Consider the following 27,030-nt stretch of genomic DNA (forward strand, 5'->3'; position numbering starts at 1 on the left):
AGTGGCTGGTCATGGGTTTGCAGCGCTTGGGTAGATGAACATAAGTTAGAGGGGGCATCTGAGCCTGTGGAATGGTCTGACCGAAGCCAAGGTCCAGCAAACTGTTGCATTCACTCAAGGGTGATGAGCCCACAGGCACTACCACCAGTGAAGGTGCGATTGTACTGGTAACACCCAGGACACGGTGGTTGGGCCGCTCTTTGTCCGCCCTGTGAGTGGGACGTATCACAGTCTCTGAATCTTCCTTGGAAAGAAAATGGTACGTAAAGAACCATGCCCCACATTCTAAGGGAGGTTTCACTGCTATTTGTTCATTTGTTGGAGAGCCCCTGCTTGGCCAAAGAAAGGCCTTGGCTCTGACCCATGTGGAAGAAATAGCAGCCCCTCTCGCCAGCGCCTGGGTGCAGTGCCCTGCTCGTTACCCTCTCTGCAGCTCCTAGGAAGGCCGGGGACTATGAATTGTTAACAGGAAACAACGGTAACATTTGCTGCCGAAGAACCCCACGCTGGCACCGTCCACCACAGGCAGAACTCCAATCCTGACCTCAGAAACACTGGAAAAGCGGGGACACCGAAACACGTGTCATGTACGGATACAAATATTTACAACCAGCTGGGTTTTTTGTTTTCTTCTTTTTAGTTATGAAAGTAATTTAGCTCAAGCCATGAATGAAACTGGCACAAAGTGAATCTTCCCTGAATCCACGCCCCTGCGGAACCGCGGCTCAGCGTTGACAGCCCTCGACTTGGGCAAGCACACACGTGCTAGCAGTGTCTTCATTCAAACTTCGTTATTCCCAAAATCAGTGTGCACGTTCCCTTTATTTGAGCCGTGTCCTCCCGCCAGGCCAGCACCCGTAGCCCCCGCCTTGCTTTCCAAAGTTCGGAGGTAGAGCTGTCCTGAGATGCATTCGACCTCGCCCCTCTGGACGGACGTTCATGTTTCCAGTAACTAATTTTTTGTTGAATGGAGTAGCTTAAAAGCGCTGCAACTTGCAGAAAAACAGCTGTTCGAGCACGAGCCGGGCTTGGCCAGCGCTGGGCAGAGCGGACTAGCACGAGACTACTCACCCCCAGCGTCCCGAGGCGCTAAGGCAGCCGGACTTCGCAGCCGGCGGCGGGCGCGGTGGAGCGCGGGGGACCCGGCGCCGCGCCGCCTCCCACCTCCCGCCGCGCGAGGGCGCGCGCGGCCCGGTGCCGCCGCTTCCGCCGGCGCCCCGCCCCCCGGGCTCGCCCCGAGCCCCGATTGGCTGCGCGGCGGGAGCGCGCCGAGTCAGGGGGCGGGCCCGCGCCGGCTACAAAGCGGCGAAGGTCACGGCGCGAGGAGGCGCGCGCCGCCGTCCCGCGTCCCGCCTGCGGCCCTGGGCCCCCAGCCCCGTGGCTCGCCGCCCGCCGTCCGCCGTCCACCGCCCGCCGCCCGCGCGGGGAACCATGGAGGGAGTGAGCGCGCTGCTGGCCCGCTGCCCCACGGCGGGCCTGGCCGGCGGCCTGGGGGTCACGGCGTGCGCCGCGGCCGGCGTGCTGCTCTACCGGATCGCGCGGAGGTGAGTGCGCGCGGCCCACGCGGCCTCGGCCCGCCGCTCTCCGCCCGCCCCGGCCGCTCCGGGACCGCGCGGCGCCTCCCTGCCCGCGAGGCCGCGGCGTGGCGGTGGGGGCCCGGCCTATGCGCTCACGCGCCGGGACCCGCTCCGCACGCCCGCGTCCCGCTGGGGGCTGGGCTGGGAATCTTCGTGCCGGGGACGCGGCCGGGGGGTGGGTTCGGGGATCCCAGGAATGCGGGGCGGGCGAGGACGGCCAGCGCGTGGGGTACAAACTTCCTCCCCCGCGGAGACGCGCGCCAGCCCAGCCGCGGGATCTGCGGGGCCGCCCCACGCCCACCCCGGCCCCCACACCCTGCGGGAGAGTACCGCGGAGATGGGGACTGCGCTCTTGCCCGCCTTCAGCCCGGCTGGGCGGGCACACGCAGCGATGGACTGACACTAGCCGGCACTTTCTGGGCGGCGTCCGCCGGCTGGGGCGTTGTTCTGATTTCACAGGGGCCCAATCAGAGTCACGACCCCGGCAGCCCCTGGAGAAGGAAGCCCAGGGACAAAAGAGCTGAGTAAATTGTCATTAATTAGAAGAACCACCGTGTGGACTGAAGCCGCCTAGTCCTGGAGCCCGCATTGCTAACCCCTGGGCTACACTACGTCCAAGAGCAGGGAAGCCTAATATTCTTTTTTTTTTTTTTTTTAAAGATTTTATTTCTTTATTTGACAGAGATCACAAGTAGGCAGAGAGGCAGACAGAGAGGGGCTGGGGGCGGAAAGCAGGCTCCTTGCGGACCAGAGGGCCTGATGCGGGGACTCGGACCCAGGACCCTGGGATCATGACCTGAGCTGAAGGCAGACGCTTAACTCACTGAGCCACCCAGGCTCGGAGGAACCCTAATATTCTTAAACCAGCCGGTCCTGCTGCCGCCGCCGCTGCTGCTGAGCTGGGTCAGTGGCTGTCCCAGGCCTGGCAGGGCTCAGAGATCATGCTGACCCCGGTATTCTGAGGGCCCTCCGTGGTGAGGGAGAAAGGTGGAGTGGCCTCTAGTTCCGCAGGGCCTCAGGGGCAGCCCAGCTGTTTCCACATCTGATCGGCCTCTCAGAGAACAGGGGGAAAAGACAGGGTCGTGAACACAGCCTGGGGACAGAGTGGGTGGGTTTGTCATTGCAGCAAAGGACCTGCAAAGCTCAGGTACCAGGTAGAAGAAGAAAAGGAACTGGGCTTGCGGTCACGTGACCGCAAGTGGCAGAGCTGGGATTTGAACCTGGGCGGTCTGGTGGTTCTTCCTTAACCACAACCATGTGCTGCTTCTCACCCAAGGGAGAAAGACAGGAGGGTGACTGAGTCACAGGTTTCCTGGAGGAGGAAGGGTAGGAGGGACATCAGCTGTGTCTGCAGGGTGAGCCAGATGGGCAGGCTGAGGAGGGGGTGGCTTCCCAGGGGAGGATAGCAGGGGATTGATGGGGCTCCGGTTCCAGGGGTCCCTGACACTGCAGACCTCCCACTGTTCTGATTCCTGCCCAATTTCTGGAAGCTGGAGGGGCTTCCAGGACCAGCTGGTTTAAGGTGGTCATTTTGTACATGAGGGAACCAAAGTGCAGGGCCATGTGGCAGTCTGCTCTGATTCCCAGGGCATGTGGACAGCAGAGGGGAGCTCAGGGCCCGGCTTGTCTCCTGGACACCGCTGCCTCCCAGATGCCCTGGCGTGGGGGGTGGCACGCCAAGGATCAGAGCCTCAGTCAGGCTTCAGTTGTGTTGAGTGTGGCTGAAGAATTTGGGCTTGCTTCGCTCACTACTGCCTCACACTCCTGTGTCTTTAGCTGTGGCTTTTCTCGGGGGTCCTGTTCTCTCCTCCTGGGCTGCTGACTGCAACTTCCCCTCTGCCGGAGATAGGAATCTGGAGACTCAGGGCGGTGTGGGGTTCGCTGGTTCAAGGGTAGCCCGGAGGGTACCTGGAAGGCCTTTTCACTCCAGCAGCAAGACACCACAGAGTCATGGTGTGGCTGGGGACCTCTTTCCTGGTTGGCCTAAGAAGGACCAGACCTCTTCCAGGATGCTCTGAGATTGTCAGAAAGCACGGGCTTTTGTCTGGGCATCGTAAAGTGGCCACTGTCCCTCTCCAGAAGCAAGACAGCCCTGCAGAGACTGAGTCCTTCTCCCTCTCGCAGGAAGATCGCTGTGACAGCAAGGATCGTGGGCTTTCGCTCTGTGGGTTTTGAATGAGGAGAGTTGTTTCTGGAAAGCGACTTGGGAGGGTCAGGTGGTGGAAACTGGCTCAGGAGCCTGGGGAAGAGGCCGCTTCTCGGAAGTGCTGCAGCCCTCCCAGAGCCTCCGTAGTCCTGCCCGGATCGTTGGTAACTCGGTGCTAACAGCATGCGGTGGCTTGAGCACACCGCCTCTGGAAGCCCATTCTCCAGGTGAGGGAACTGGGGCCTGGAGAGCTTGGGCTCGTGCCCTCCTCTGGCCGCTGTTGAACAGCAGATCCACTCCAGCCCTTCGGGTCCTAACCAAGCCCCACACTGGGTCCTCGCTGAGCGCGTGCAGGAAGCCATCACTGTCTGCCCGGGCTGGGAGCATGAATTGCACTTTGCGGGGCCAGCTTGCCCGGCCTCAGGGCTCCTGATGGCTGCCTGCTCCTGCCCCTCGACTCCGGTCTCCAGACTCTGCTGCTCAGTATTGTGTCCAGGATCTTACCTTCTGCTAGCAGGGCCTCCCATGTCACCGCCCGTGGCACCCTGGGTGTTTACTGGCTTGTGTACTTTCTGGGGTTTAGAGACGGAGAACACCAGCCTCCCAGGTTGGCAGCAGAGCCTCATCCTGGCGTCCAGAGTCCCGGTCTTCCGCCCGCCTCCGGCCGCACTCTCCTGCCACCGCACACCAGCCCAGGGGCCAGCCCTCCCCCCTTGGCCCTGCCGCCCCGCCTGTCTGTATGCCATCTGCTCATTGTGCCCTGCTGACCAGCAGACCCATTCTTTAGGGTAACGGCAAATGCTCTGCTGGTTGGCCTCTCCTGTGACATCTGTCACCAGCTGCCCTGTGGACTTCTCTGTTCTCCTCCTCGTGTCCGGGTCAGAAGTGGAGAGCCTTGCTCGTCTCTGCCGACGAGCCTGGCATGTGCTCCGTGAACGCAGGAGGTGCTGGGGCAAAGGTGGGCAGTCCGCCATCCCCAGGCCACGTCTGTCCCCAGAGAGGTGGGTCTGGGGGCTTCCAGGCTTGGTGCCCGCAGGATGGCCTCGAGGCTGGGCGGAGGCCTGGAGGCACCGAGCTGCTTCTTGGTGTTGCTGGTGCAGCGGCCCCAGGGGCACCTGCTCGGACTCTCCTGGCTAGGGCAGCATGTGTTGCCCCCTCGGGGCAAAGAAGAGCAAGTGAGGAACTGCCTGGGGCTCGAGCGAGGCCCGCTCACCTGGGAGGCTATCCCACGCTATCTCTCGGGGCCCTGCCAGGGACTGCCCTCCTGGCTTCTAAGGGAACCGGCCTCCCTGTCCTGGAGACCGTCTTCCAGGGTTCACGCAGCCCGCCCGCAGTTGGGGTCAGAAGCAGTCTGCCTCTCAGGGGAGGCTGGGCACTTCTTGGAGCCCGGTGGAAACATGGACACAGGTCTTCCACAGACGCTAAGCCCGCTTGGATAGGGATGGAGCTCATCCTTGTGTCTCCTTGGTGTGACACGGTGCTGGGCTCCCAGCAGGTGTCGAGGATCTGGAGCTGCGTCCCTCAGAGCGGTGGGCCCCTCCCGGAACAGATGCCCCCGTCCCGTGTGTAGGAAATGTCAGGACAGGAGCTGTGTTTTCACTAGATGCCCATCAGAGCTGATGAGGTGGTACCATTGTTGAGGGCATGTGTTTTTTGTGTGTCTTTTGTGTGTATTTTTTGCCCCCGGTCTGTGGGTTCAGGGCTTGTGGAGGGCTCCGTCCGGAGAACGTAGCTGCTCCTTGTTTCTCCCAAGGGGCTACCCTGCTCCTGGCTGCTTCGGGCCTCCTCTGGCTCCAGCAGAGCCCAGGAGCTCCGCACGCTGCAGCAGAGGCTGGGTGAACCCCTCCAGGCCCCCCTGTCCGCGCACCTGCTGGGGCCCAGGCTTCCTCCCTCCAGCCGCCTTGCCAGGGCCCGTCTCATCCTTGCCTGTGGTACGGAGCCGTGCTGCCTTACTATCTCGGATGTCGCCCACTTCTCAGAGTGGTTTGTCCTAGAGCCTCCCTGGGGCGGAGGTTGTTGGCTTGGGGAGGAGAGGTTTGGAGGTTTCATGAGGGGACCTGGGGGGCATTTTCCTGAGCAGGAGCAGGAGGGGCGCTAAGATCTCAGAATAGACAGACCCTCACACTCCTTTGTCAGGCCTGGTCCAGGCAGAGGGGACTGCAGCCCTCCGGGGCCCAGCGGCACTGGCCGGGAGCTGATGCTCTTCCCCTGGCACCCTGCTGCTTGCTGGGCCAGCCATCGCTCCCAGGCCCCGGACCCTTTCAGGACTGGTTGCAGGGGAGCCGTTGGGGAGGATTAGGTGGCCTGTGGACCCCCACTGTCACCCCCACCCTGGGCAGGGATTACCAGGGGGTGACAGCCACAGGAGGCAGAGCCTGCCCCAGGGACCAGAGCTAATCCCCCGCCACTCCTTCCTGCCACCCGCCTCCAGGCCGGGCTCATTTCCTGCGCTGCGGAGCCTCGAGCCTCTCAGAGTGGAAATGATGGATTCCTGGGGCAGGAGGGGCTCCGGCGGCTCCCAGGGACGGAAGCTGCAGGTCCTGCTCACCCGCTTGGGGTCCCCGGGGCCGGCGCCTTTGCTTGGCTCCTGTCTCGATCACCCTTGATTCCGAGGCTGCCGGCTCCTCTGCTTGGTCTCCCCAGAGGCCAGGTGGGGCCTGGTGGGGGGTTGAGGAGGCCCCTGGTGAGAATTGGGGGCCCCGGGGGCAGGTGAGAGAGGTCTCTCAGCCTGCGTCATCACTCAAGGGGATTGGGGCCTTTCACCGAGACGCCTGTGAACAGGCATGAATGAGCAGAGGGCAAGCCAGGTGGCAGCATCTTGGCGCGGCGGGTTTCCGCACCTCTCGCCTTGCCTGGCGCCGCCGTCCCCCACTCCGTGCGTGGAGCCCGGGGCAGCTGTCCGAGTGCCTTGCGCCAGCCTCCTGCCAAGCTCAGCACTTTCCTAAACGCCCTGGTTTGATTCCCTCAGCAGCCTCTGTTTGGGCAAGGATTATCATTATCCCTGTTGTCCCCTGATCAGTGGGGGTTCCAGGAGGTAGGTGACTTTTCCCAGAGGCCACACCACACAGCCAGGAGCACGGGGCCGCACCGCCTGGCCATTTCTAGGCCTTACTCTGGCCTCTTGCTGTTGACAGGACATGGTGGGCCCTTGTCCACTGAGAGGGCTTTGGCCTGAACAGGGGCAGAGAGTGTGCTGCTATGGTTGCCGGGGGCGACGCAGGGTGCCCTCTGTACCTTGGGGCCCTTCCTTGCATACCGCTGCCTCCCCCAACACCTTCCCAGCCTGACCACCATCGATTAGGCACTTAGGCCGGCATTGTTCTGTACTTCCCACCCTTGATATGCTCGTGTCCCCAGGTGACAGGTCATAAGGCTGCCTGCACCACCCTCAAAACCTGCCGGTGGTCGGGGGCGGGGGGGTGGTGGTGAGGGAGGGGCCAGGCCAGGAGGTGGCTGCGGTTCTCGAGTCCCCGGAGCTGGCCCTTCGCGCTGCAGAGCATGTTTGTGTGTCTTGTGCCATTGGGTCGTGGTAACACGTGGAGGCGCCGGCTCTGTGATGGCTCGCACTTGGCAGCTGCAGGCCAGGCTGGGTGAGGACAAGCTTCCTGGGGCTCACATCTAGAACTGGCAAAGCCAGGGCCTCTGGCTCGAGGAAGCATGAGGTCGTGGCTGCCCTGTGGAGAGCACTTGGGTGTGGTGTGAGTGTCCACACAGCGGGGCCCAGGCAGCATCCCAGGGCTCAAGCAGCTGCCATCCATTGCCCACATGGTTTCTGGATTCCCTGGGACCAGAGGGGTTTGCTTCCCCCCGCCCCCGCCCCCAGCCAGTGAACTGGGTGAAGGCGCCCAGAGCACAGATCCCCCAGTGTCTGGGTTGGGATTATCCTGCAGACCCCACCTGTCACCACATGTGTGGCCAGCCAGGCCCCCTGTGGATGGCCTGCCCTGTCCCCTCCATCAGGGATGCTTGGCTCCAGTCTGAGCAGCTGTCTCTAATCCCCGCCCCTGTGTCTCCTTGGCCTCAGTCTCTTGGGGTTTTCATCTGTGGAGCACAGGACGCTCCTGCCATCTGGAAACTCCCAGAAGAGCACGGTTTCTACGGCCCAGGGGGAGGCCCAGGGTCTGCAGGCCTCAAGAGGGTGGTCCTAGAGCCTGGCCCCTGTTTCCCCCCTGCCTGAGCCCCAGGACGCAGAAGGGGGGGTGGCCCTGGGTTCCCACATAGACTAGCGGGAGCCAATGGGTCTCATGCATCTTCAGGTGTTCCCTAGGGAGGTGGGGGGGGAGGTCGCAGGAGCACAAGCAGGTGGACTTCGCCTGTTGGCCTTAGGGGAAGCTCCACCTGGCCTCCGCCTCCTTGCTGGTCCTCCTGGTGAACACTCAGCACGCAGCCAGCCCCTTGTCCAGACATTTCCTCCAGCCTGCTGCGTCCGCTCTGGGTCCGCCATCTTGCTTCCCATAGTGCAGGTGGCAGAGCTCTTCTGGCTGACATGACCCTGTCCTCGTCCACAGGATGAAGCCGACGCACACCGTCGTCAACTGCTGGTTCTGCAACCAGGACACAGTCGTGCCCTATGGGAACCGCAACTGCTGGGACTGTCCGCACTGTGAGCAGTACAACGGCTTCCAGGAGGTGCGGGTGCCCCTCCACCCGCGAGGACGACGTGGGCCTGGGGAGCAGGGGTGGCAGCGTCATACCCCTACAGTGGGGGGTTGGGGTGCACACCCAGGTCTTTCTGGCTCCGGGCCCGTTCCGTGCCTTGCATCAGATCTGGAGTCGGCAGGCTTCCTGCAGAGGCCAGGTCGCACAGCTGTGTGGGCCATGCTCTGCAGCTACCGCCCGGCTCTGCCAGGCCACCAGACACCTGGGTCAGCGAGTGCAGGGTTGGGGGGGGGGGCGCTGCTGCAGTGCAGGGAAACTCTGTGCACAAACCCAGGCAGCCAGCCCACAGGTTGCTGTCCAGCTCCCTGGAGCCGCAGGGTGCCACAGGGTTCCCAGGGCTGCAGGCTGTGGGGAGGGGGCAGGCTGCACTCTCGGGGCTCCACGTGTCAAAGCTTCTGCCATTGCCTGCAAAGAAAGGGGAGGCTTGAGGTCGCCCCCCCTTCCCTGGAGTGGCGCCAGCTGGGGCTCCCCCACTGACTCCACCCATGCACCCCCGTCCCCCAGAACGGCGACTACAACAAGCCCATCCCCGCCCAGTACATGGAGCACCTGAACCACGTGGTGAGCGGCGCGCCCCGCCCCCGCGCGCCTGCACAGCCGCAGCAGTGGGTGAGCAGCCAGGTGCTGCTGTGCCGCAGGTGCAGCCACCACCAGACCACCAAGATCAAGCAGCTGGCTGCCTTCGCGCCACGGGACGAGGTAAGGGGGGCGGTGGTGCATGGTGGGGGGCCCTCCTCCTCCTCCTGCCCCACGCCAGCCCCACATCCCAGCTGTTCAGCCTCTTCCACCTCAGTTGGGGCACACTTCATGCCCGCAGGGCTCCAGGCCAGGACAGTCATGGAAATCCCAGCGCCAGCCTGAGGGCTTTGTCCTGGGCAAGGGAGAGGTGGGGTCCTGGGGCTCCAGCGCAGGCCTTGTCAGACTGTTGAATCTGTGTCTCTGCGTCCGTCTGTCCACTGGCCGGCCCGGCGGGTTGCTGTGGGGTCTGTGGAAGGCGCTCCCAGCTTCTGGGAGAGGAAACTAGGCAGAGCCCAGCAGCCCATGTTAGGGATTTGCCTCGTCTGGGCCCACTGTGGGGCCCAGCAGGCCGGTTAGCTAGCACAGCCCAGTCTAGGGGTTCCCTGGCCGCTGGAGAGGAGCCCACCTGGGGCCCAGAGACCCTGGCTTACCCACGGTTCTGCCGGCAGGAAGGAGTGTAGCACAGAGCCGTGGCTGAGCAGGGGGACCTGCTTAAAGAAGGGAAGGCAGGTGCAGTTTGGCAGCCGGAGCCGCTGCTCTGGCATATTCGGTGCCAGTAAGAGACCAAACCAGTAACTCTCCGGGCCGCTGCAGGCTGGAGTGTTGGGCTCCCCCGGGGAAGGAGAGATGTGCTGCTGCCTCTTGAGCCTTGAGTCTTCTGGGCTGTGTCTGAAGCCCAAAGGACCCTTCAGCTCCCACGAAAGCCCTCGGTCCTCTAGTGTTTTCTGGATCCTTTGTCTTAAGGGCAAGGGCAGACCCTGCCTCTGGGCAGGTTCTGTCTACATCTAAGTAGCATCAGCCTAGAGCTGTTTCTCCTGGGACTCCCCTTCCTTCCCGGAGCCCAGGAAGGGAGGCTGAGGTAGGGACCACGTCCCAAGTTCCTGGCCTCCTGGTGCCCCCTGTGCGGTCACAGAACCTGGCTGGAGAGGCCCCTGTCACCCGTGGGCCCCAGCCACATGCCAGGTTCTGGGCTGGACCTGCCTCTCAGGGGCCGGCATCACCACTGCAGGCCCTCCGTCGGGTCGGGCAGGTTCCAATGGGGATGGCTTGCTCGGGGTCGCCCCCGGGGGACGCTGAGCCTCTGTCTTGCATCCATGCCACAGGGCAGGTACGACGAAGAGATCGAGGTGTACCGCCACCACCTGGAGCAGATGTACAAGCTGTGTCGGCCGTGCCAGGCGGCTGTCGAGTACTACATCAAGCACCAGAACCGCCAGCTGCGCGCCCTGCTGCTCAGCCACCAGTTCCGGCGCCGGGAGGCAGACCAGAGCCACACGCAGGTTGGCGTTAGATGCCCCCCACCACCACCACTACCCCCGCTGCAGTGTTTGGGGAGTCACAACCTTGAGATGGGGCGGAAACCCCCGGTAGAGGGCTGAGCCCCCGTGAGCGGAGGGCAGCTCTTCAGAGCTAAGGTTCTTTTCCTGGAGGCAGGAGCCTTTCCAGGGGTCCCATCCCCATCCCTGTCCCTGTCTCTTCCTGTCTTCAGACCAAGCAGGGGTCCCAGGAAGAGTGGCTCCAATTGTGTTGGTTTGTGTTTGTGTGCTTGAGCAGGGTGTGGGGGGTGGGTGTCTGGGCTTCCCCGACACGGGCACAGTCCCCCACGGCGCCCTTCATGGTGGGTCTGCTGTCCCGCCCCGGGACCCCCAGTTACAACTGAAGGCCAAACTTCGGGAGTTTAAATAACTTGCAGGTGGGCACACACCAGGATTTGAACCCGGCCTTGTCTAGCTGAAGCTATTTTTAATTATTATCACTACTAGGTTGATGGAATGTTCTGGTTTGGAAACTCGGAGGTAATAGCAGGTGGCTTTAGAAGTAAAAGTCATCCACCCCAGGGACACCTGTGGGGGCTCAGTCATTAAGCATCTGTCTTCAGCTGAGGTCATGGTCCCAGGATCCTGGGATTAAGCCGTGCGTTGGGCTTCCTGCTCACTGGGGAGGCTGCTTCTCCCTCTGCCTGCCCCTCTTCCTGCTTGTGTTCTCTCTGACAAATAAATAAAATTTTTTAAAAAAAAAAAAAAAAAGCAAAACAAAACCATCCCCCCCAGAGGCATTCCTGCCCACCCTCTCCATGCCCAGCTGGTGTGGTTTCAGGCTGCACCCAGGCCTCTGACCACAAGGCCACGGCCCGCATGCCCACTTCTACACGGCAGGAAGCCAGACGCACTGACCTTTGGCTTTGCTCCTCACCACCGTGTTCCTAGACCAAACAACATGGCTGCTGTGGTTTTTTAACTTCATTTTGGCCTGAGTTACCGCGGTGTTATAATTCCATTTAAGATCACAGTAGGAACTTTCGATGTAGAACTTGACAAAAGGAAAAACTTATTAGAAAAAACGGGTCACTGTAATATCAAAAGCGTTTCTCTAGAGGACATGGGAGAGCATAGCCGACCCAGCACGGTGACGTCCAGGGTGGGTGAAGGCCGGGAAAGGCCGGAGGCGCGGCAGTGGAGCCCGGCAGGAAACTGAGAAACAAAGCTGGGAGTGCGGCAGGACTGAAGACCCACTGAACACGCTAACGCTGTCTCTGACCGTCAGGAAGCAGGTGGCGGTTTGGTTTGGTTTGGTTTTGTTCAAGTGGAGCTTGAGCTTAGGACCCCTAAGAGCTGAGATCAGGAGTCGGATGCTTAACTGGCTGAGCCACCCAGGCGCCCCTGGAACCAGGTGGATTCTTAAGCAAGTGCTCTGGGGCCCTGGCCAGACCCCCCATGCAGAGTGGGCCCCGGGGATGACCGTTGGTGGCACCGGCCGTCTCGCTAACCAGTCTCTCTCCCCCTCAGAGCTGCTCGTCTGCGGCGAAGGCCCCAGTCCAGGTCATCGTGCTCCGCGCCCTCGCCTTCCTGGCCTGTACCTTCCTGCTGACCCTCGCGCTCTATGGCACCAGCAACCCCTTTGCCCCACAGGCCACCCTGCCCCCAGCCCTGCCACCTGGTGGCAACGGCTCAGCTGCACCCGACAACAGCAGCGCCCCCAGGCCAGAGGGTTGGCAGCAGCTGCTGGGCCTGCTGCCCGAGCCCGCAGCGGAGAAGCTCCGTGAGGCCTGGGCCTTCGGGCAGAGCCACCAGATGGGCGTCGTGGCCCTGGGCCTGCTCACCTGCCTGCTGGCCATGCTGCTGGCTGGCCGCCTCAGGTGTGTGCGGAGCCCGGCGGGGCGGGACTCGGGGGGAGGAGGACACCCGGAGCCGAGGCCAGGAGGCCCTGCCGGGCTCGCAGCCGCGGGCAAAGCTCCCTCTTCTCCGGCCGCTGGGAGTCGGTGGGGGCAGGGTGGGGGGCAGGTGTCGAGAGGAAACGCGTGCGGCCCGCTTGAGGGCCTTGGCGGCACTTGGAGCCGGCCTGCCCCTCCCTGCCGTGTGCTCCGGCCACCTGGCGTGCTTCTGTCTCGGGCTTCTCTGGTGCTGAAGCGGGGTGATGGGCCCGACTCCATCCCTGGTTGTCTGGGGACCGAGTGGGGCCCTGGCTCCCCGCACCCCGTGCACTTGGAGACTGTGGTGAACCGTGTCCGTGTCATCTCGGGGGCTCCGAGGGAGGGTCCGTAGCCTGGAATCCTCCCATCCAGAGTCGTGCAGCACGTGGGTGTTGGAAGTGGGAGTCCGAAGCCCCCGTTCTCCTCGTGGCCCCAGACTGTGCTGTGGGCAGGACCAGGGATGGACACGGGAGCCTGGAAGTGGCCGGAGGGAGCGGGCTCTTCCCCTTCCCGTCCTGGGCCCTCACCGCCGCCCTCCTCTGTCCTGCAGGCTCCGGAGGATCGACGCCTTCTCTACCTGCCTGTGGGCCCTGCTGCTGGGGCTGCACCTGACCGAGCAGTACCTGCAGGCCGCCTCGCCCGGCTGGCTGGACACACTCAAGTTCAGCACCACGTCCCTGTGCTGCCTGGTGGGCTTCACGGCAGCCGTGGCCACAAGGAAGGCGACAGGCCCGCGGAGGTTCCGGCCCCGAAGGTCAGAGAAGCAGCAGTGACTGCGGGGGGAGGACGGACAGACGGACAGGCCCGGAGCAGGGCCCCTCTGACTTGCGTCTTACCTGCCTCACTCCTGCCCTTGCCCAACCTAGAGCCCCTGTCCTTTCCGGCACCATCAAGCTACCCTCCCAAGTGCCCTCTAGCTGCCCACCACTGCCGCTGTCTTTCTGGCCAAAGACACCCCCCCCCACCGCCCCGAGACTGGATCCTGGGGGGCACCCACACACCCTGCCTCTGACCCAGGGCCTCTGGCTGGCAGCTCCAGGAGCCCCCGCCCTGGCCACACTCTTTCCTGCTTTTCACACCAGGGGTGAGGGGCAGGTCCCTGCTGTCTACTGCTCCCTTCACTTTGCTCTATCCCTGAGCCCCTGGCTCGGGCTGGTGACGGTGGCTGGGGGCAGGGCCTTTGCCGCATGGCCTCCTTGGGCTGCTTGGCATGGATAGGTGCTGCTGAGCACGGGCCAGAGCAGAGCCCCCCACCTGGTCTCCACGTCACTTCCCTGGTCTATCCTTTTGGTCGTGACTGTGGTCCAGCCAGCCCTCTCGGAGCCGGGGAACCAAGAGGACACACAGGGCTGCGCCCCCAGGTATACGGTTCAGTTCCGGCTCCAAGACCTTCCTGAGACACATGGTCCCTTGGCCTCCTTCCCCAGGAACGGAGAACACTGTTCTTGGGTCCCGACTGGGCCTGACCTTGAGTGTGTGGGGCGAGGCTCTTGAGGGGGACGTAGAGAATCCTGCGGCTCCTGTGGTCAGTGACTGTCTTCTCAGAAGCCAGGCTGCTGGGGGCGTTTGCCCGGTTGGGGGGGCTCCGAGCAGTTTCTTTGCAGTCTTCTGCTTTTCGGGCACTGCTCCTTCTGAGATGCAGCTGGCTTTGCCCTTAAAGGCCAGGGCCCAATCCCAGTGGTGGAGCCCTGTGCACCGCCCCCCCCCCCCACCTGCTGCAGGGGCTGGGGTACAGGCCTCCCGAGCAGAGGCTGCCCCACCTGGCTGGCAGCAGAGGCCTGAGTCCTCTTGGCCTGCTCCTCTGCCCCCTGTCTGCGGTGTCCCACTTCCTCCACTGGCCCCTGTAGGATGCCTGGGGAAGGTTGTCATTCCCTGCAGATAGCACAGGGCAGGGGCCCAAGACTGGCACACAGGACACTGGGTCGTTTGTCACCTTGTCCCTCTCTGTCCTGTCACTAATCCTCCTGGCACCACACCTGGAGGCTGCTGAGGCTCCTGCTTCCCGGTTCCCTGTGGGGGCAGTTAGGAACACAGGGACAAACCACTGCTCCCGGGGAAGCACGCCTGCTAGTCACTGGCTGCTTCCAGCCAGGCCCTGGGCTCTTCCAAGCTTCAGTTTACCATCTGAGACGAGAGGTGGGCCTTTCTCCAGGGCCCCTGAGTGCTGATCTTGGTGTGGACACACTGTGGGCACGGAAATGCCACCCACATACAGAGGAGGTCGTTAGCCTAGGGTGCCATCTCTGAGCGCCATCCCAGCAGGCGGGCGGGCCCAGGGCCGCCCCCATCCAGCACTCTGCACTCTGATGACTCCCTCCAGGGCCGGTGTGGTCCACCTCCCGTCACTGAGTATCAGTCCCCCTCCAGATAGGCGCCAGAGGGTGCCAGCCGCTCCCCGTTACGTATTGGAGCTGGGGGAAGGCAAAGCAGAGGACATGCCCGTGAGGGTCACGCTCAGCAAGGGGCCACCTACTAACTGAGCCTGAGGGACAAGTGCCAGGCCCTTCATGGAGTCTGGGCCCCGCCATCATGGTCCTTATATGCTCACGGGGTCCTAAGAAGCCACCCCACCCCACACACATGCATGTGCAGCAGCCAGGGCACTGCCCAGCACCCGGAGTGGGAGGGGGTGGTCTGGAGCTGCCTCCTAGCTGTGTGGCCCGTTGAAGCCCCCGCCTGGCTGGGCTTGGCTTGTTCTCTGCAGAGAGGGAGGTGTAAGGTGACCGTCCAGGAAGGAGGAACTGGAAGCGAGCCCTTCAGGCCTGGCTTGGCTGTTGTCGGGGGAGCGGGGAATGGCCCACTGCCCATCCCTTCATTCCCAGTCAGCCTGCTGAGGAGGGAGAGGCAGCGGCAGGTGCCAGGCCAAGAGCCGTGGTCTGTTGGCTGTGTGTGCCCTCGTGTACGGAAGCGCCCGTCCTCAAGGAAGCTGACGGCGTGATGCTAATGACGGCTTTTCTTGGCGTTGAGTAGAAGCAGGACATCTGTGTGTATGTGTGTATTTAAGTTAAATTATTTATAATAGCCACAACCAGCTCCCGTGCTGGCCAGGAGCCCCCGCTGAGCAGATGTCTTTCCTGCCCTCTAGCGGGGAGGGAAAGTCAACCTCATGAGATGGGCGTCCTCGGAGTGCGGCATCCTGGGCTTTTTGGAGTTCTGCGTGACTTTTTTAAAAATTACCTGTCTGTCCTTTGAAGTTTGTTGCTTGGAGTGTATTCTACGCCTTCTGATGTTTGCTGGCAACAGCTGAGGGAGTGCAGGCAGCCCTGGGATCGGGGCTTATTAACTGGAAATGCGTCGCCCTACCTGGGACCTCTGTCCCCTCTGCTGGGGACCTGCGGTTGGGGTTACAGTCTCCAAGATGTACGGGTGGGGGCACTTGGCTGTCTTCTCGCTCCAAGTCTGGGGTCCCCACCACGGGTGGAGCAGCTGCCTCGACAACACCAGCCTGGGGAAGAGCCCATGTCCCTTCTGTCCGTGAGTGTTGCCACGTGTCTCGCCCTCTCTGGTTGTGTGGTGACCTGCGGAGGACTGGCCGGTGACTCTGTCTTTGCTGTAACCGTAACTCTGGCCGTAGATGTCGTGTGTTTCATGCTGTATTCTCAATAAATGCCTCCGGGGCTCCGCTCCCACCGGCAGGCGTCAGGCACCATGTCTTGTTTGTTCTTTCACGTTCCTTCAGAGGCTTCTGGGCCGGGGCAGGGGACTTCAGGGCACAGGCGTGCCCACGGGAGTCAGGTTTGGGTGCTGGCGATGCAGACCCCAGCGGCTCAGGGCTCAGCTGTCATCGTGTCCTGCTGGGTCCTCTTTTCCCCTGTCTCAATAAACTGCTGCTTAAAATGTAGTCCTTTCTCTCCTTCCGTTCCCGTCTCGGACTGGGATTGGGTCGAAAGAGACCGGGTGGCCCCCTTAGTGTCAGATGGGACATGCTGCCCGCCCCGTCCCAGAACCCACTGTTGATGCAGTGGACGTGCAGACTTGGATTCGGGGCTCAGTGCCTCTCTGAGATGGGGTTTGAGGGTGCGGGCTGGTTTGTGGGGGCTGCTTGCCAAAGGAGGCGTCGATACCTTTGAGCTCGCTGGAGCCTGGCAGAGGTTTCCAGGGACCGTCTGCTGCGGAGCCATGAGAGGAGCACCCTTGGCACTTTATGAGGCTCTGCTAGGTGACTGATGTCACTACGTGTCACAGCAGGAGGGGTCAGAGCAGAGAACTGGCTCCTCAGTGCCAGTGTTCTCAGAATCAGAGATTGGGAAGAGCTCCCGTGCCGGACGGCTGAGAGACTCGAATTCTAAGCCCCAGGTGTGAGCAGGATCTGGGGAAGCGGGTAAGAGCTGGAAGGACCCTGGAAGCTTCTCCTGGGCACAGCTGACCACCTCTGAACCCTGCAGCCTGATGTGGAGCCACTCCCCTCACTTGCCGGGAGAGGGAAAGTGGGGGTAGTGGGCTCTGTGGTGGGGGCGGGCACAGGAGGCCCGGCACCGAGTGCTGCTGCCCCCGCCCTGCCAGCCTGCCGGGTCCCGGAGGAGGCGCAGGCCCCCGCAGGGGACAGAACTTCACACGCGATCAGAGCAAGCTGGCCAAAGGCCCCAGTGTTCCTTCCCTGCCCCTGCAGTGAGGCGGTGGCCCCCTGCCTCTGGCTCTTCCCCCACAGTGGTGGCATTGTCCTGCCACATGGTATTACTGTTCTGTGGTGACAACAAAATTTATCTGTGTAGAGCCAGAACTTTCCACAGGTGTCTGGGGGTGGGGGCGATGGGGGTCTGATGGGCTTGGGCGGAACAAGTCAGTGTGTGGCGTGCGGGCGCATCCTGCGGGGAACTGGCCAGACACTTCTGGCGACGGGCTTGATGATTTCCTGCCACAATTTCCGCACGTCCCCCAGACCCAGGGGCCCTGCCTTTGCTTCTGACGTCCAGGTAGCCTCCTGCTGTTTTGGAATGCACCAAAAGATCCCGTGATTCTCTTAGGGGGCAAGGGCGGACCCCACGCTTGCCGCATGGAACTTGTTGAAAGCAAGGGCTGGGAGTGAAAAACGGACATCAGCAGAGGGTGGCTCTGCTAGCGGTGCCCCGAGCGTTTGGTCACAAGGGGCGCAGGGTGGGTCCCTTAGCCAGCCCCCCGGCTCTGCTGCAGGGCCTGAGCCGGCCTGCCTATCCATCGGCACCTTGTCCATGGCCCCAATTGTCCCTTGGGACTGAGGTAAGGCTGGACCTCCCCCAGCTCCGTCCGAACGGCGGACTAATGTATTAACTGCCTCTGTCCCTCCCCTCCTTCTGTAATCGGTTGCCTTAATCAGAAGCATGGTTGACAATCTGGCTTGGGGCCACCGAGTCCTCTTGTGTGATTTGTCCCATTCTCGAGTTAAAGAGACACTGTCACCTTACGTCTTTTGGGCAGCCTTGCGATCGTTTACTGGTCTTTTCTAAGCTGGAGTTAGGCTTGCTTCCCCAAGAGCCACTTCCTGGGGGTCCCCAAGCCTGATTGCCTCCCTCTCCACTCTGCAAGCGGCTTTAGACGAGTGAACGAGACCAGAGAGCAGCAGTGGGATGCCCGGAGCCGGATCCTGGGGAGCAGGGGGCTCCCCGAGCTCAGCCGCCCCATCAGGAGGCTCTGGGCATGGAGTGCCAAGTGGCCGGGGGGAGCCCAAGGCCTTTGGCCTTCACCGGGTGCCTGGCGTGGGCACGGGCATTTTCGCTTCAAGGCGAAGGGTTGGCGTGAGGTTGGCAAGGGCGACAGTGTCACTTTAATCCCGAGACCAGTAGTGGAACTAGTGTGCTGTGAAGCTGAGGGGGCTCAGAGGGGGCATGCCGGGAGGGCTGGGTCACGCTGGCGCCTCCAGCCACCCGCTCCTAATGGCGTGAATGCGGTCGGACTGCTTTTCCGCTTCAACTAACGCACGCCTCCCTGGGACCCCGACTCCGGCCCCACCTGGCACCAGGGGAGAGGGGCCGGGACCTGGGCGGAGGCCGCCTCCAGAGCCCCCCCGGGGCTGACCCTCCTCTTCTCTCCCGCGCCCGACGGGCTTTTGCAGGTGTGCCCCACGCGTCGCGGCCGGCCTCTGCCCCACGAGCCCCAGCCTGGCGGTGCCCTGCCCGGGCGCGGGCCCCTCGCCGTCTCTGTTCATCCCCACCCCGCCCGGCTTCCTGCCGCTCGCCAGCCCGCAGCTGTTCCGGTCTCCGCGCCGGGCCTCGCCCTCCTCGCTGCCGGGCCGCCTCAGCCGGGCCCTCTCGCTGGGAACCATACCCTCCCTGACGCGGGCAGGTAAGGGGCGTGGCGCGGGGCGGGGGCGGGGGGGGGGGGGGCTGCCGGAGCTCCTGCCGGCGGGGCGGGCGGAACGGGGCTCGGATCCTGGTGCCGCGTCTGCTCAGCAGCTGCCTTTCTACTCTGAGCCTCAGTTTCCCTCCAAGAAAACGAGGCTCGTTGCAGAACCTGCCTGTGGGTGTTAGGGTCAAACAAGGTGACACTTTCTAAGCACCTTCTCGAAGGGCAGCGGGCGCTTGGTAATGTCCACACGTTGGCCGTGGCCTTTCACCGCTGTTCTTACTGTCCTCAGGACTGCCACGTTTTGCCATTCTAGCTTGGGGGCTGAAACATTTGCCCGGGTTTATTGAGTGCTTGCAGCCTGCAGGCCCCGGCACGACCAGCACCTGGTCCCTGTCCCGGGACACGTTGTCTCATCCTTCACCTTTTGCAGCAGAATCTTCCTGGGAAGTCAGTGATAAACTAAATCTGGTGTTTTCTCCTCGGACCCTCGCGGGAGCACCTCTGTGAGGGTCCTCGGCGCTCTGGGAAGCCCCCTGGGCGGCCTGGGCTTGCCGCCTCCTCGGGCTGCATCCTGGGGGCTGGCTTCCTGGGTGGCGGGTTTGGAAGTGGGAAGCCACGAGCCAGGATCCCAGCCTCCAAGAATGTGGGCACTCTCTTGGTTAATCCGGGTTTGGTAATCTGCAACTGGTGTCTCGTTTAAGCCCCACAGCAGCTTTGCTGGGCTGGGGGCTCTGGCTCCAGTCGGGGTCCCCTCTGAGATTTGGTTCCCCGCCCCCCGCTGACCGTGACTTGCCCAGGGTCCCACTGCAGCTCAGAGCCTGGCTTTGTGCCCTGTTGTCTGGCTCCTGAGCTCAGGCATCCTCCTGGATAGAGGGTGCGTCACACCACAGGCGGGACAGGGCACACCGTGGGTAGGGTTCACGGCCTTTCGGGTAGGGCCGAAGGTGTGATTGTCCGAGTACAGATGCCTGGACTCCAGATGGTTCTGTGTAACCAGAAGTCAGCGGGCTTATTGGACGAGCCACCCTCCTCCGCTCATTCAGCAGAGCTCCTGATCCCCTGCTTGTGTCCCTGGGGGTGGTCCCCGGTCCCTGGAATTCCCTGAACGTGGGAACCTGGGAAGCCCAGCAGCTGGGCCCTTCCCCTAGAATGTTCTGTGGAGCTGTTCATCAGGCCTTCTGGGTAGGGGTGAGGGTAGGCTGGTGGAGGCCAAGGTGGGGACAGGGACACAAGCTCCCAGGCCTCTGTAGGACCAGTTCAGTTCGGGTCCTGCCAGGCCCTTCTGATGGCCGTCTTGGGGACAGAGGTGCAGACTGTGGGGGAAGGCTGCCTCTTGTTTTGCTCTTTAAAATATGAAATGAGCGGAGCACTTGGCTGGCGCAGTTAGTAGAGCATGGAACTCTTGATCTCAAGCGCCTGAAGAGAAATGACCAGTTAATGTCCCGCAGGGTGAAAGGCAGGGACTTAATCTCCAAGGGGCCCCTTACTGCTCCTCTTGTTCCCCGTAGGGCAGACAGACGCAAGGTTGAAAAACAGCCCCAAGCCCCCCTCCCTACCCCTGGAGAAAAGCCCACCAGCTGCCGGTCTGTTGGAGGCAACTTGGGGGTGCTCAGGCTTCCCCATCTCTAGCCAGGCTAGTGCTGGAACCTGTTCTATGGATGCTCTATGAGCTCACAAGACCCCCATGCGCCATGGGGGTCTTGCGAGCCCCTGATGTGGGCAGCTGAAGTGCCAGGAGTCGTCAGTTGGGAGCAGCCAAGTGGGTCGCCAGCTCCTGACCCTGGGAGGGCCTCGAACCAGAGGCCGTACCTCAGGCCTGAGGTGGGCGTGACGTCAGGGAAGCTCCTAGAGCAGGGTCCTCAGCAGACGGGGCTGCTGCTGTTATTATGGGATGGGAGTACGCGGAACGGCGATGACCAGCGGCTCCGCTCCTCCAAGGTAGTTAAAGGCCATTTTGCTTATATCCCAAGTTCATACTCGGATGCTTTTCCTTTTCCCCTGAGCAGAGATGTCCATCTGTTCTCTGTGACCCCTGAAGAGAACTTGGGGCGGGAGCGGGCAGACTGCTGAGGGCACCAGGAGCCTGGCACCTCCCAGCCCGGAGCAGCCCGTACTACTGGGACAAGACTCCGAGACTGCGCAGGACTCTCCGTGCTCACCGGCCCCAGGGGCGAGCCGGGGGGCTTCCATTTCAAGCGCCTGGGGAGCTGTGGGTGGCATCCCAGAGCCAGGGCAGGCCGTGGGGGCGGGATTTCCCACCCATCACAGAGGACCCACAGTCTCCCTGTTGCCCCGCGGGGCTGGAGGCAAGGACCGCAGGGCACCTCTGCAGGATGCAGGCCTGCCTCAGGCCGTCTGGTGATGGGCGGGATCCCACGGCCTCCCTGCGTGGGGCGGTGAGGTTGGGTTTTTGCAGCTCCTTGCCTCCGAGAACCAGGGTCCCATTTCCTGTGTCTGTCTGGCTCTCGCTCTCGCTCGCCTCTACTCCTCCCTGCTTCCGGCCTTATGCCTGCGTCCCTACAGCTCGTGCCCAGCAAAGACACTGCTCTCCTAGCATCCATAGAACAGGTTCCAGAAAGGCCATGTGGCCACGCTTACCCAGACACGGCTTGGTCTGGGCCTGTGTCCGTGGGCCTTGTAGGGGAAGGGGCAGGGGACCCTCGGGGCCCCGAGGGCGGTGGAGCATCAGCCGCTCCGGACAGCACGTGGTGGCCGCTGGATCTTCCCACACTCAGCTCTCAGCCGAGCGCTGGGGACAGGATATGTGAGGTGGGGTCTCCGCCCTTGGGGGGTGCTTAACTGAGGAAAAGCAGCGTGTTCGGTGCTCCCTGCACTGTGCCTGCCGGCCCGGTGCAGCCCAGGCCGGCGGGCACAGGTTAGCAGGGGGCGGGGACCCCAGAAGGCTGAAGGAGTGGCTCTGGGGGAAGGGGGCCAGGGTGACTTTCCCCACGAACTGAGAGTGGGCGAAGCGGATCTCGGACAGTAGTTCATGGAGTCGCTTGAGAGCCCGTGTTTTTGTGAAAGCCTGACGTGAGTGACAAAGGTTAAATGTCAGCAGATCAGGGACTGGTGAGTGGAGGGGTGGGCAGCTGTCGTTTCCACGGGCCCGACACGTGTCACCCTTCCCTTTCCCTCCAGACTCGGGGTATCTGTTCAGCGGGAGCCGCCCCCCATCTCAGGTGTCTCGGTCTGGAGAGGTTCCTGTTCCAGGTGAGGACGACGGGGAAGCTGCTTTCGATGGGGGGGGGGGGGCAGTGTGGGCGGGAGTTTCCGGACCTCCCGTGGATAGAACAGCAGCGTGGCAAGCGTGAGCTGTAGGGTCCGAAGGGGGCCGGTGTTCAAGTCTCAGCTCTGTGCCTCCAGCAAGTGCAGCCCTGGGCAAGTGACTCATATCCTGTGCCTCACTTTTCTCTTCTGTCAAATGGGCGCAACGGTTTCCAGGATTCAATAGAATGCTGTCGCCCTTATTGGTGATGACTCCTGGAGGCGCGCACTCAGGACCCCGCCAGGAGCAGGGCTGGGGCTCCCCGACCTTAGTTAAGTCAGGAGTGCCCTCGAGGCAGCAGGGATGTGGCGAAGGGTCTGTGATCCTCCGGTCGCCCTCAGCCCCCCGGCAGGCTTCCCTCTGTCCCCTGTCGTGGTGCAGCCTTGCCTTTCTTCCCGGGTTACTAGAGGAGAAGCCCCAGGACCAAGGAACAGCAGCCACAGCAAGGGTACCTGTGACAGTGGGTAACACTCACGCCTTGTCACCAGTCTTACCAGAGGTCGTCGTCTCTGTCCTCCTCCTGCCCTCCAGATTACTTCTCTCTGCTGTCGGGATGCTATCCCTCCTCCCCGCTCCCTTCCCCAGCGCCTTCCGTGGCTGGCTCCGTGGCCTCCAGCTCTGGCTCTCTGCGCCACCGCAGGCCCCTCATCAGCCCGGCCAGGCTCAACCTGCAGGGGCAGAAGCTGCTGCTGTTCCCATCACCCCCCGGGGAGGCCCCCAGCACGCCCAGCAGCTCCGATGAGCACTCACCCCGCAACGGCAGCATCTTCCCCCTCGAGCCGCCCCAGGTCCCGCAGAGATCGCCGGCGCAGGACACGAAGCTCAACATGGGTACGACCCTCTGACTGCCCTCCTGGCCAGGCTGTGACAGGGCCGCTGGTCACATGCAGGTGTGGGACGACCCAGCAGGAGGTCACACACAGCCTGTCCTTGCCCTTTCCTGGGCACGTGAGGCAACTCTCCTGAGCTCCAGACACTCCCGGCTGGGCTTCTGGTGCCCTTGAACCGTCATAGATATTGCCCTCTGTGGGCTGATTTTATTTTCTTCTTTTGCAGTTGACCTTGAGGGGCCTTTGTTTTTTGGGATAGATCAAAAAGGCATCGTGCCTTGCTAGCCTGTGCCTGTCTGGTCGTAGATATTTTTGTTTTGCTCAGATGGTGGTGTTCTGAAAAGCATTTTGAAATTTTTTATATCAGGCCTTAACCTTTACAATGTAGAACTTTCCCCTGAATGTGTGGATTTGCTGTGCTTCTTACAGCGTCAGAAGATTTGGCCACAGTGGGCCTGGATACTGGCCAGACAGGTGGAAGGACAGGCTGACATCCCACGTCCCAGCCTTGGCCACCCCCCTGCCCCACCTCCTGAAGCCTCGCTGTGGCCATCATCTGCCAGAGCCTGCTGGGCACAGAGTTTGCTGCTCCTGGTCCAAAACCAGCTCCCCTCGTGGCAGCTATGCAGCCGGGTTATGAACGAGGACCTGGCCTCCCATTGCCCAGGGTTAGGGCAAGTGGGCAGGGCCACGTCCAAGGACGGTCCTGGGATTGGAGGTGGAGCCACCCCACGTCTGTCCCTGGGGGTGAGCTGTGAGCACCCGCTGAGACACCCCCTTTCTCTGCAGACATGAGGTCGGGGCCAGAAAGAGGCAGTGCCTGCAGCGGCCGGTCCGTCAAGAGAGAGGACGACTCGTCCCAGTCGTCCGCCTGTGTAGTGGACACCACCACCCAAGGGTGCACAGAGGGGGCCGCCACCTGGAGAGGTCTGTGCTCCGACCTGGGCGAGGAGGGCAGGGTGGCTCGGGGGGGGCTGCGGGTCTGCAGCCCCCGCCTCTCCTGGTCTGTCAGGGACCCTGAGAGAGAAAACTTTCGAGGGCCCTCAAGGGCCAGAAGTCCGTGAGATAAGCCCCCCAGCACCTCCGAGTCCAGCCCCACGGGGCAGGCAGACAACACGCGCCAGCTCCGATCAAGGTCTGGATCCGCCCCTGGCCACAGGGAGCTCTCAGATCTGACGGAAGGAACACAGCACCAGTGAGAACATAGTGCCTCGGCTGTGCCAGCTGCGTCTCGAGCACCCCGGTGCCTCAGGGGGGCTCCTGTCGCCAGTGCAGACACAGAGTGCTCCGGCCCTCGCACAGGGTCCCCGGGAGGACACCGACCCGGAGTGCCTGGCCCGGCGCAGAGCTGCGGGGTTCCCGTCCAGCTGTCCTGCGTGCGGGCTGCAGGGCGGGAAGTGAGATGAGCTCCTGGCTCTGTGAAGCCCTGGGCACTCGGTGGGCATGCAGGAGTCAGCCCAGGGGCATCGGGGGGCCACGTGTGTGGGGAAGACGGACAGGTGTGCACAGGTGGTTCTGAGCTGACCAGAAATAGGTGCTGCCTCCCACATCTGGCTGGTCTGGGATGTGACTCAGCAGCCTCAAGATTCCAAGCACAGACTTGGGGAGGGAACCCCAGCCCGGAGTCTGGGTGGGGGACTTCTCACTCTGCTAGAGCCCCTGTTCCTGCCTGTGCAGTGACGGTCGCCCCCAAACCCCCTCCCCGGGGTGCAAGTGCAGGACCCTCTAGTGCCCGTCGGGTAGTGTGGGCTCAGGAAAGAAGGCGCCTCATTGACCAAGTGACCCCAGGGGCAGGGGTCTTCCTGGGGGGGGAGGCCCCTGGGGGGCTGGGTCGGTGGTGCCCTGCACCGCAACCCCACCACCTACCGGTCCCTCTTCTGACCGTGTCTCTTCCCTATCTCTCTCCAAGGTCGTTTCGGGCCCTCCCTGGTCCGGGGCCTCCTGGCTGTGAGCTTGGCCGCCAACGTGCTCTTCACCTCGGCCTACCTGTACCAGGGCCTGCGCTGAGCTGCGGCCCGCAGCCTCCAGGTCCCTGAGGGGCTCAGGGGTGCCCCGGAGCGTGCTGCTCCCACCGCTGCCGGCCTCGGAGCCCTCCCTGGGGCGCTGCCTCTGTCGTCCTCTCCGGGGCCTGTGATCCCGCCCCCCCCCCAGGCCCGTCCTGTCCTCGGGATCCCCTCCTTACCTAACAGACCGCGGGGCTGAGCGGCGGTGGGGCTGAGCGGGCGCTGTGAGATCACTCTCCTTCCTGCCCGCCTCCTCAGCTGACGTCACTTGTGTTTGGTGCTGACCCTGATCCCGAAGCCAGGGATTCCCAAGGGGCTGCGGGACCCTGGGGTCCCCTCCCGCACTGCCCAGCCCGCCTGGCAGGAGGGCCACTACTACTGTAACTGCCCAGGAGCCGGCTGCCCCCCGACCCTGCGCTGCGGGCCAGGACCACCTCTCTGTACTGTACTCTGGTCCCACGCAGCCACCTCAGGTTCCCTGGGGGAGGAGCAAGGGACGGTCCCTGTGTCGCCCTCAGTCCTGCCTGGGGAAGAACAGAGCCCTTGGGCAGGCCTCCTTGAGGACGGGCCTCCCCTGCCCCCGTCTCGCCCTGTCCTATTAGTTCAAAGTCTGGCCTGGCCTCTGGCTCTCCTGGCTGGGGAGGTGGGGGCCTGGGGTCCCCAGCCCAGGGCCCCTCAAGTTCTAGTGTAAGCACTTCTCCCCGCCCCCCTGCCAGCCTCCCTGCTGCCCTCCTGTTCCCCCATTTTGTTACCTCCAGTGACCTGCCCAGGCCTGCACTTCTGGGGCCCTCCTCCGTGCATGGGGCTCCCACAGGGGCCTCGCTGGAGCCCTCCGCCTGCATTGCCGTGCAGGACAGGCCCGGGGCAGCCTGCAGGTCTCCCAGGAGACGGAACCCCACACCCTGCCCTGCCACCAGCCTGGCCCTTTTTGGCTCCCCAGGACCCTCCTTCCTTCCTCTCTTTCGTTGTGCGGTTCACCGTGGGCTCCGTGTGACCTCGGTCTCCGGGCCACCTCGGCTGGCTTTCTCTCCCACCCCACTCCCCAGGCCCCACCACTGCCCTGCCTACTGCTCCCACGGATTTGCCCCCCACGACCCTCCGCCTCTGTGCCAGGGGTCCCTTCCTGCCCCTGAGCGGAGGAGGGAAGGCCTTTGGTCTGGCACAGGGACCCCCCCCCCCCAGTGCTGTGAGGACTGAGTGTGCGTGTGCATGTGGCCCTCAGATTTCCCCCACCCCGTCCCCACTGCCCTGGGCCTCAGACACGGGCAGGCAAGCAAGCGTGGACCGCGTGTGTGTCTTGCACGTGCCTGTGCCCCTCGGAAAGGGCCTGGCGGCCTCGGTGAATTCTGAGACTTGCCCGTGGGGGAGATGGAGGGGAACATTCTCGAGGACAGGAGGAAGGGTCTTTATCATTCAGGGATAAAGTTTAATTTTATTTTTCTACACATTTTTGCCAGGTAAGGCATTCTGCTGCTCAGCGGGATGCCCCCAGTTCTCCCTGCCAGGGAGGTTTCGTTTTTTTAAGCCTTGGGTGCTTTTTTAGTAATTTTTTTTACCATGTGGGGAAGGAGTTGCTCTGACCTCCCCCTCTCTCCTCTTCCCCCCCGCTCCTGTCCTGAGAGCTGTTTCCTGCCCTGCCTCCCCGCCAGCACACGGGGCGTGGGGGGCCGGGGGCCGCACCGGGACCCCGAGTCCGACTGCCAGGGCTGATCCCAACACACAGGTGGTGCTGTTTGGCCCCTGTTTGTGGAGCGGGCGCGTGTGTCAAGTTTTTTAATTTTATTTTTGCCTAACAAAGCCAAATTCCACTCCCGAGTACCCTTCCTCTGGCTCTGAGGAAGCCCCCAACACAGAGCGCCCGCCCCCTCCTCTGGGCCCCTCCTGCCCGAGACCCGAGGTCCCAGCACCCCGCAGGGTGGGGAAGGGGGCTTGCTTACGTTTCTTTCAGGCAAAAAACACAACCTTATTTTTCTTTATAAAAGCAAAAAAGGAAACCAAAAAAGATACCAACCTTTGAACTATATACCTCAGTCCTGGTCTTCTGCTCACTCGGGAGGCTTGGGCCTGGCGGGGAGGGGTCCCGGCTGCCGGCCGAAGGGATTTCACCCATTTCTTCAACACAGCGTTGAGAATGGGGTCTTGGGGCTTATGGTGGCGGTGGCAAGTACAGCGTGACCCGTACCCTGGAGGTGAAGGGATTGGAACCAGGAGATCGGCAGCCTGAGGAGGGCCTGGGCGGGCGGGGCAGACAGGAGCTGGCTGAGCCCAGAACCAAGGAGGGTGTCCCTCGTGACAGCGTGAGCCAGGGCTCAGGCAGAAAGCCTGTCCCAACCAGCAGTCCCCAACCTGACCCCAGAGCTG

At 62.8% G+C, this 27,030-nt stretch overlaps 1 protein-coding gene across 4 annotated transcripts; it reads left to right on the forward strand.

Annotated features, from left to right (window-relative positions):
- The first annotated feature begins 1,301 nt into the window (after positions 1–1,301).
- Positions 1,302–26,692, forward strand: TMEM201 (transmembrane protein 201). 4 transcript variants are annotated; one of them, XM_059135462.1, is made up of 12 exons: positions 1,302–1,544; positions 8,232–8,352; positions 8,887–9,081; positions 10,224–10,400; positions 11,907–12,256; positions 12,861–13,064; positions 18,339–18,568; positions 21,710–21,781; positions 22,477–22,667; positions 23,096–23,334; positions 23,456–23,593; positions 24,576–26,692. In XM_059135462.1, exons 1-12 carry the CDS (start codon positions 1,432–1,434, stop codon positions 24,700–24,702), a joined length of 2,157 nt encoding a protein of 718 aa, XP_058991445.1. In that variant the 5' UTR covers positions 1,302–1,431; the 3' UTR covers positions 24,703–26,692. The 4 variants fall into 4 exon arrangements, with proteins under 4 accessions (XP_058991445.1, XP_058991446.1, XP_058991448.1 ...); XM_059135463.1 differs by lacking the exon at positions 23,096–23,334 and having other exon boundaries at positions 1,305–1,544; positions 22,368–22,667; XM_059135465.1 differs by lacking the exons at positions 23,096–23,334; positions 24,576–26,692 and having other exon boundaries at positions 1,306–1,544; positions 23,456–23,594.
- Positions 26,693–27,030: the final 338 nt, after the last annotated feature.

The sequence above is a fragment of the Mustela lutreola genome, chromosome 10 (assembly GCF_030435805.1).
Source record: "Mustela lutreola isolate mMusLut2 chromosome 10, mMusLut2.pri, whole genome shotgun sequence".
NCBI lineage: Eukaryota > Metazoa > Chordata > Mammalia > Carnivora > Mustelidae > Mustela > Mustela lutreola.

Coding starts and splice junctions, on each gene's coding strand:
- TMEM201 (XM_059135462.1), top strand. CDS start 1,432: ATGGAGGGAGTGAGCGCGCTGCTGGCCCGCTGCCCCACGGCGGGCCTG. Junction 1,545..8,231: donor CTCTACCGGATCGCGCGGAG/GTGAGTGCGCGC, acceptor CCTCGTCCACAG/GATGAAGCCGACGCACACCG. Junction 10,401..11,906: donor CAGACCAGAGCCACACGCAG/GTTGGCGTTAGA, acceptor TCTCCCCCTCAG/AGCTGCTCGTCTGCGGCGAA.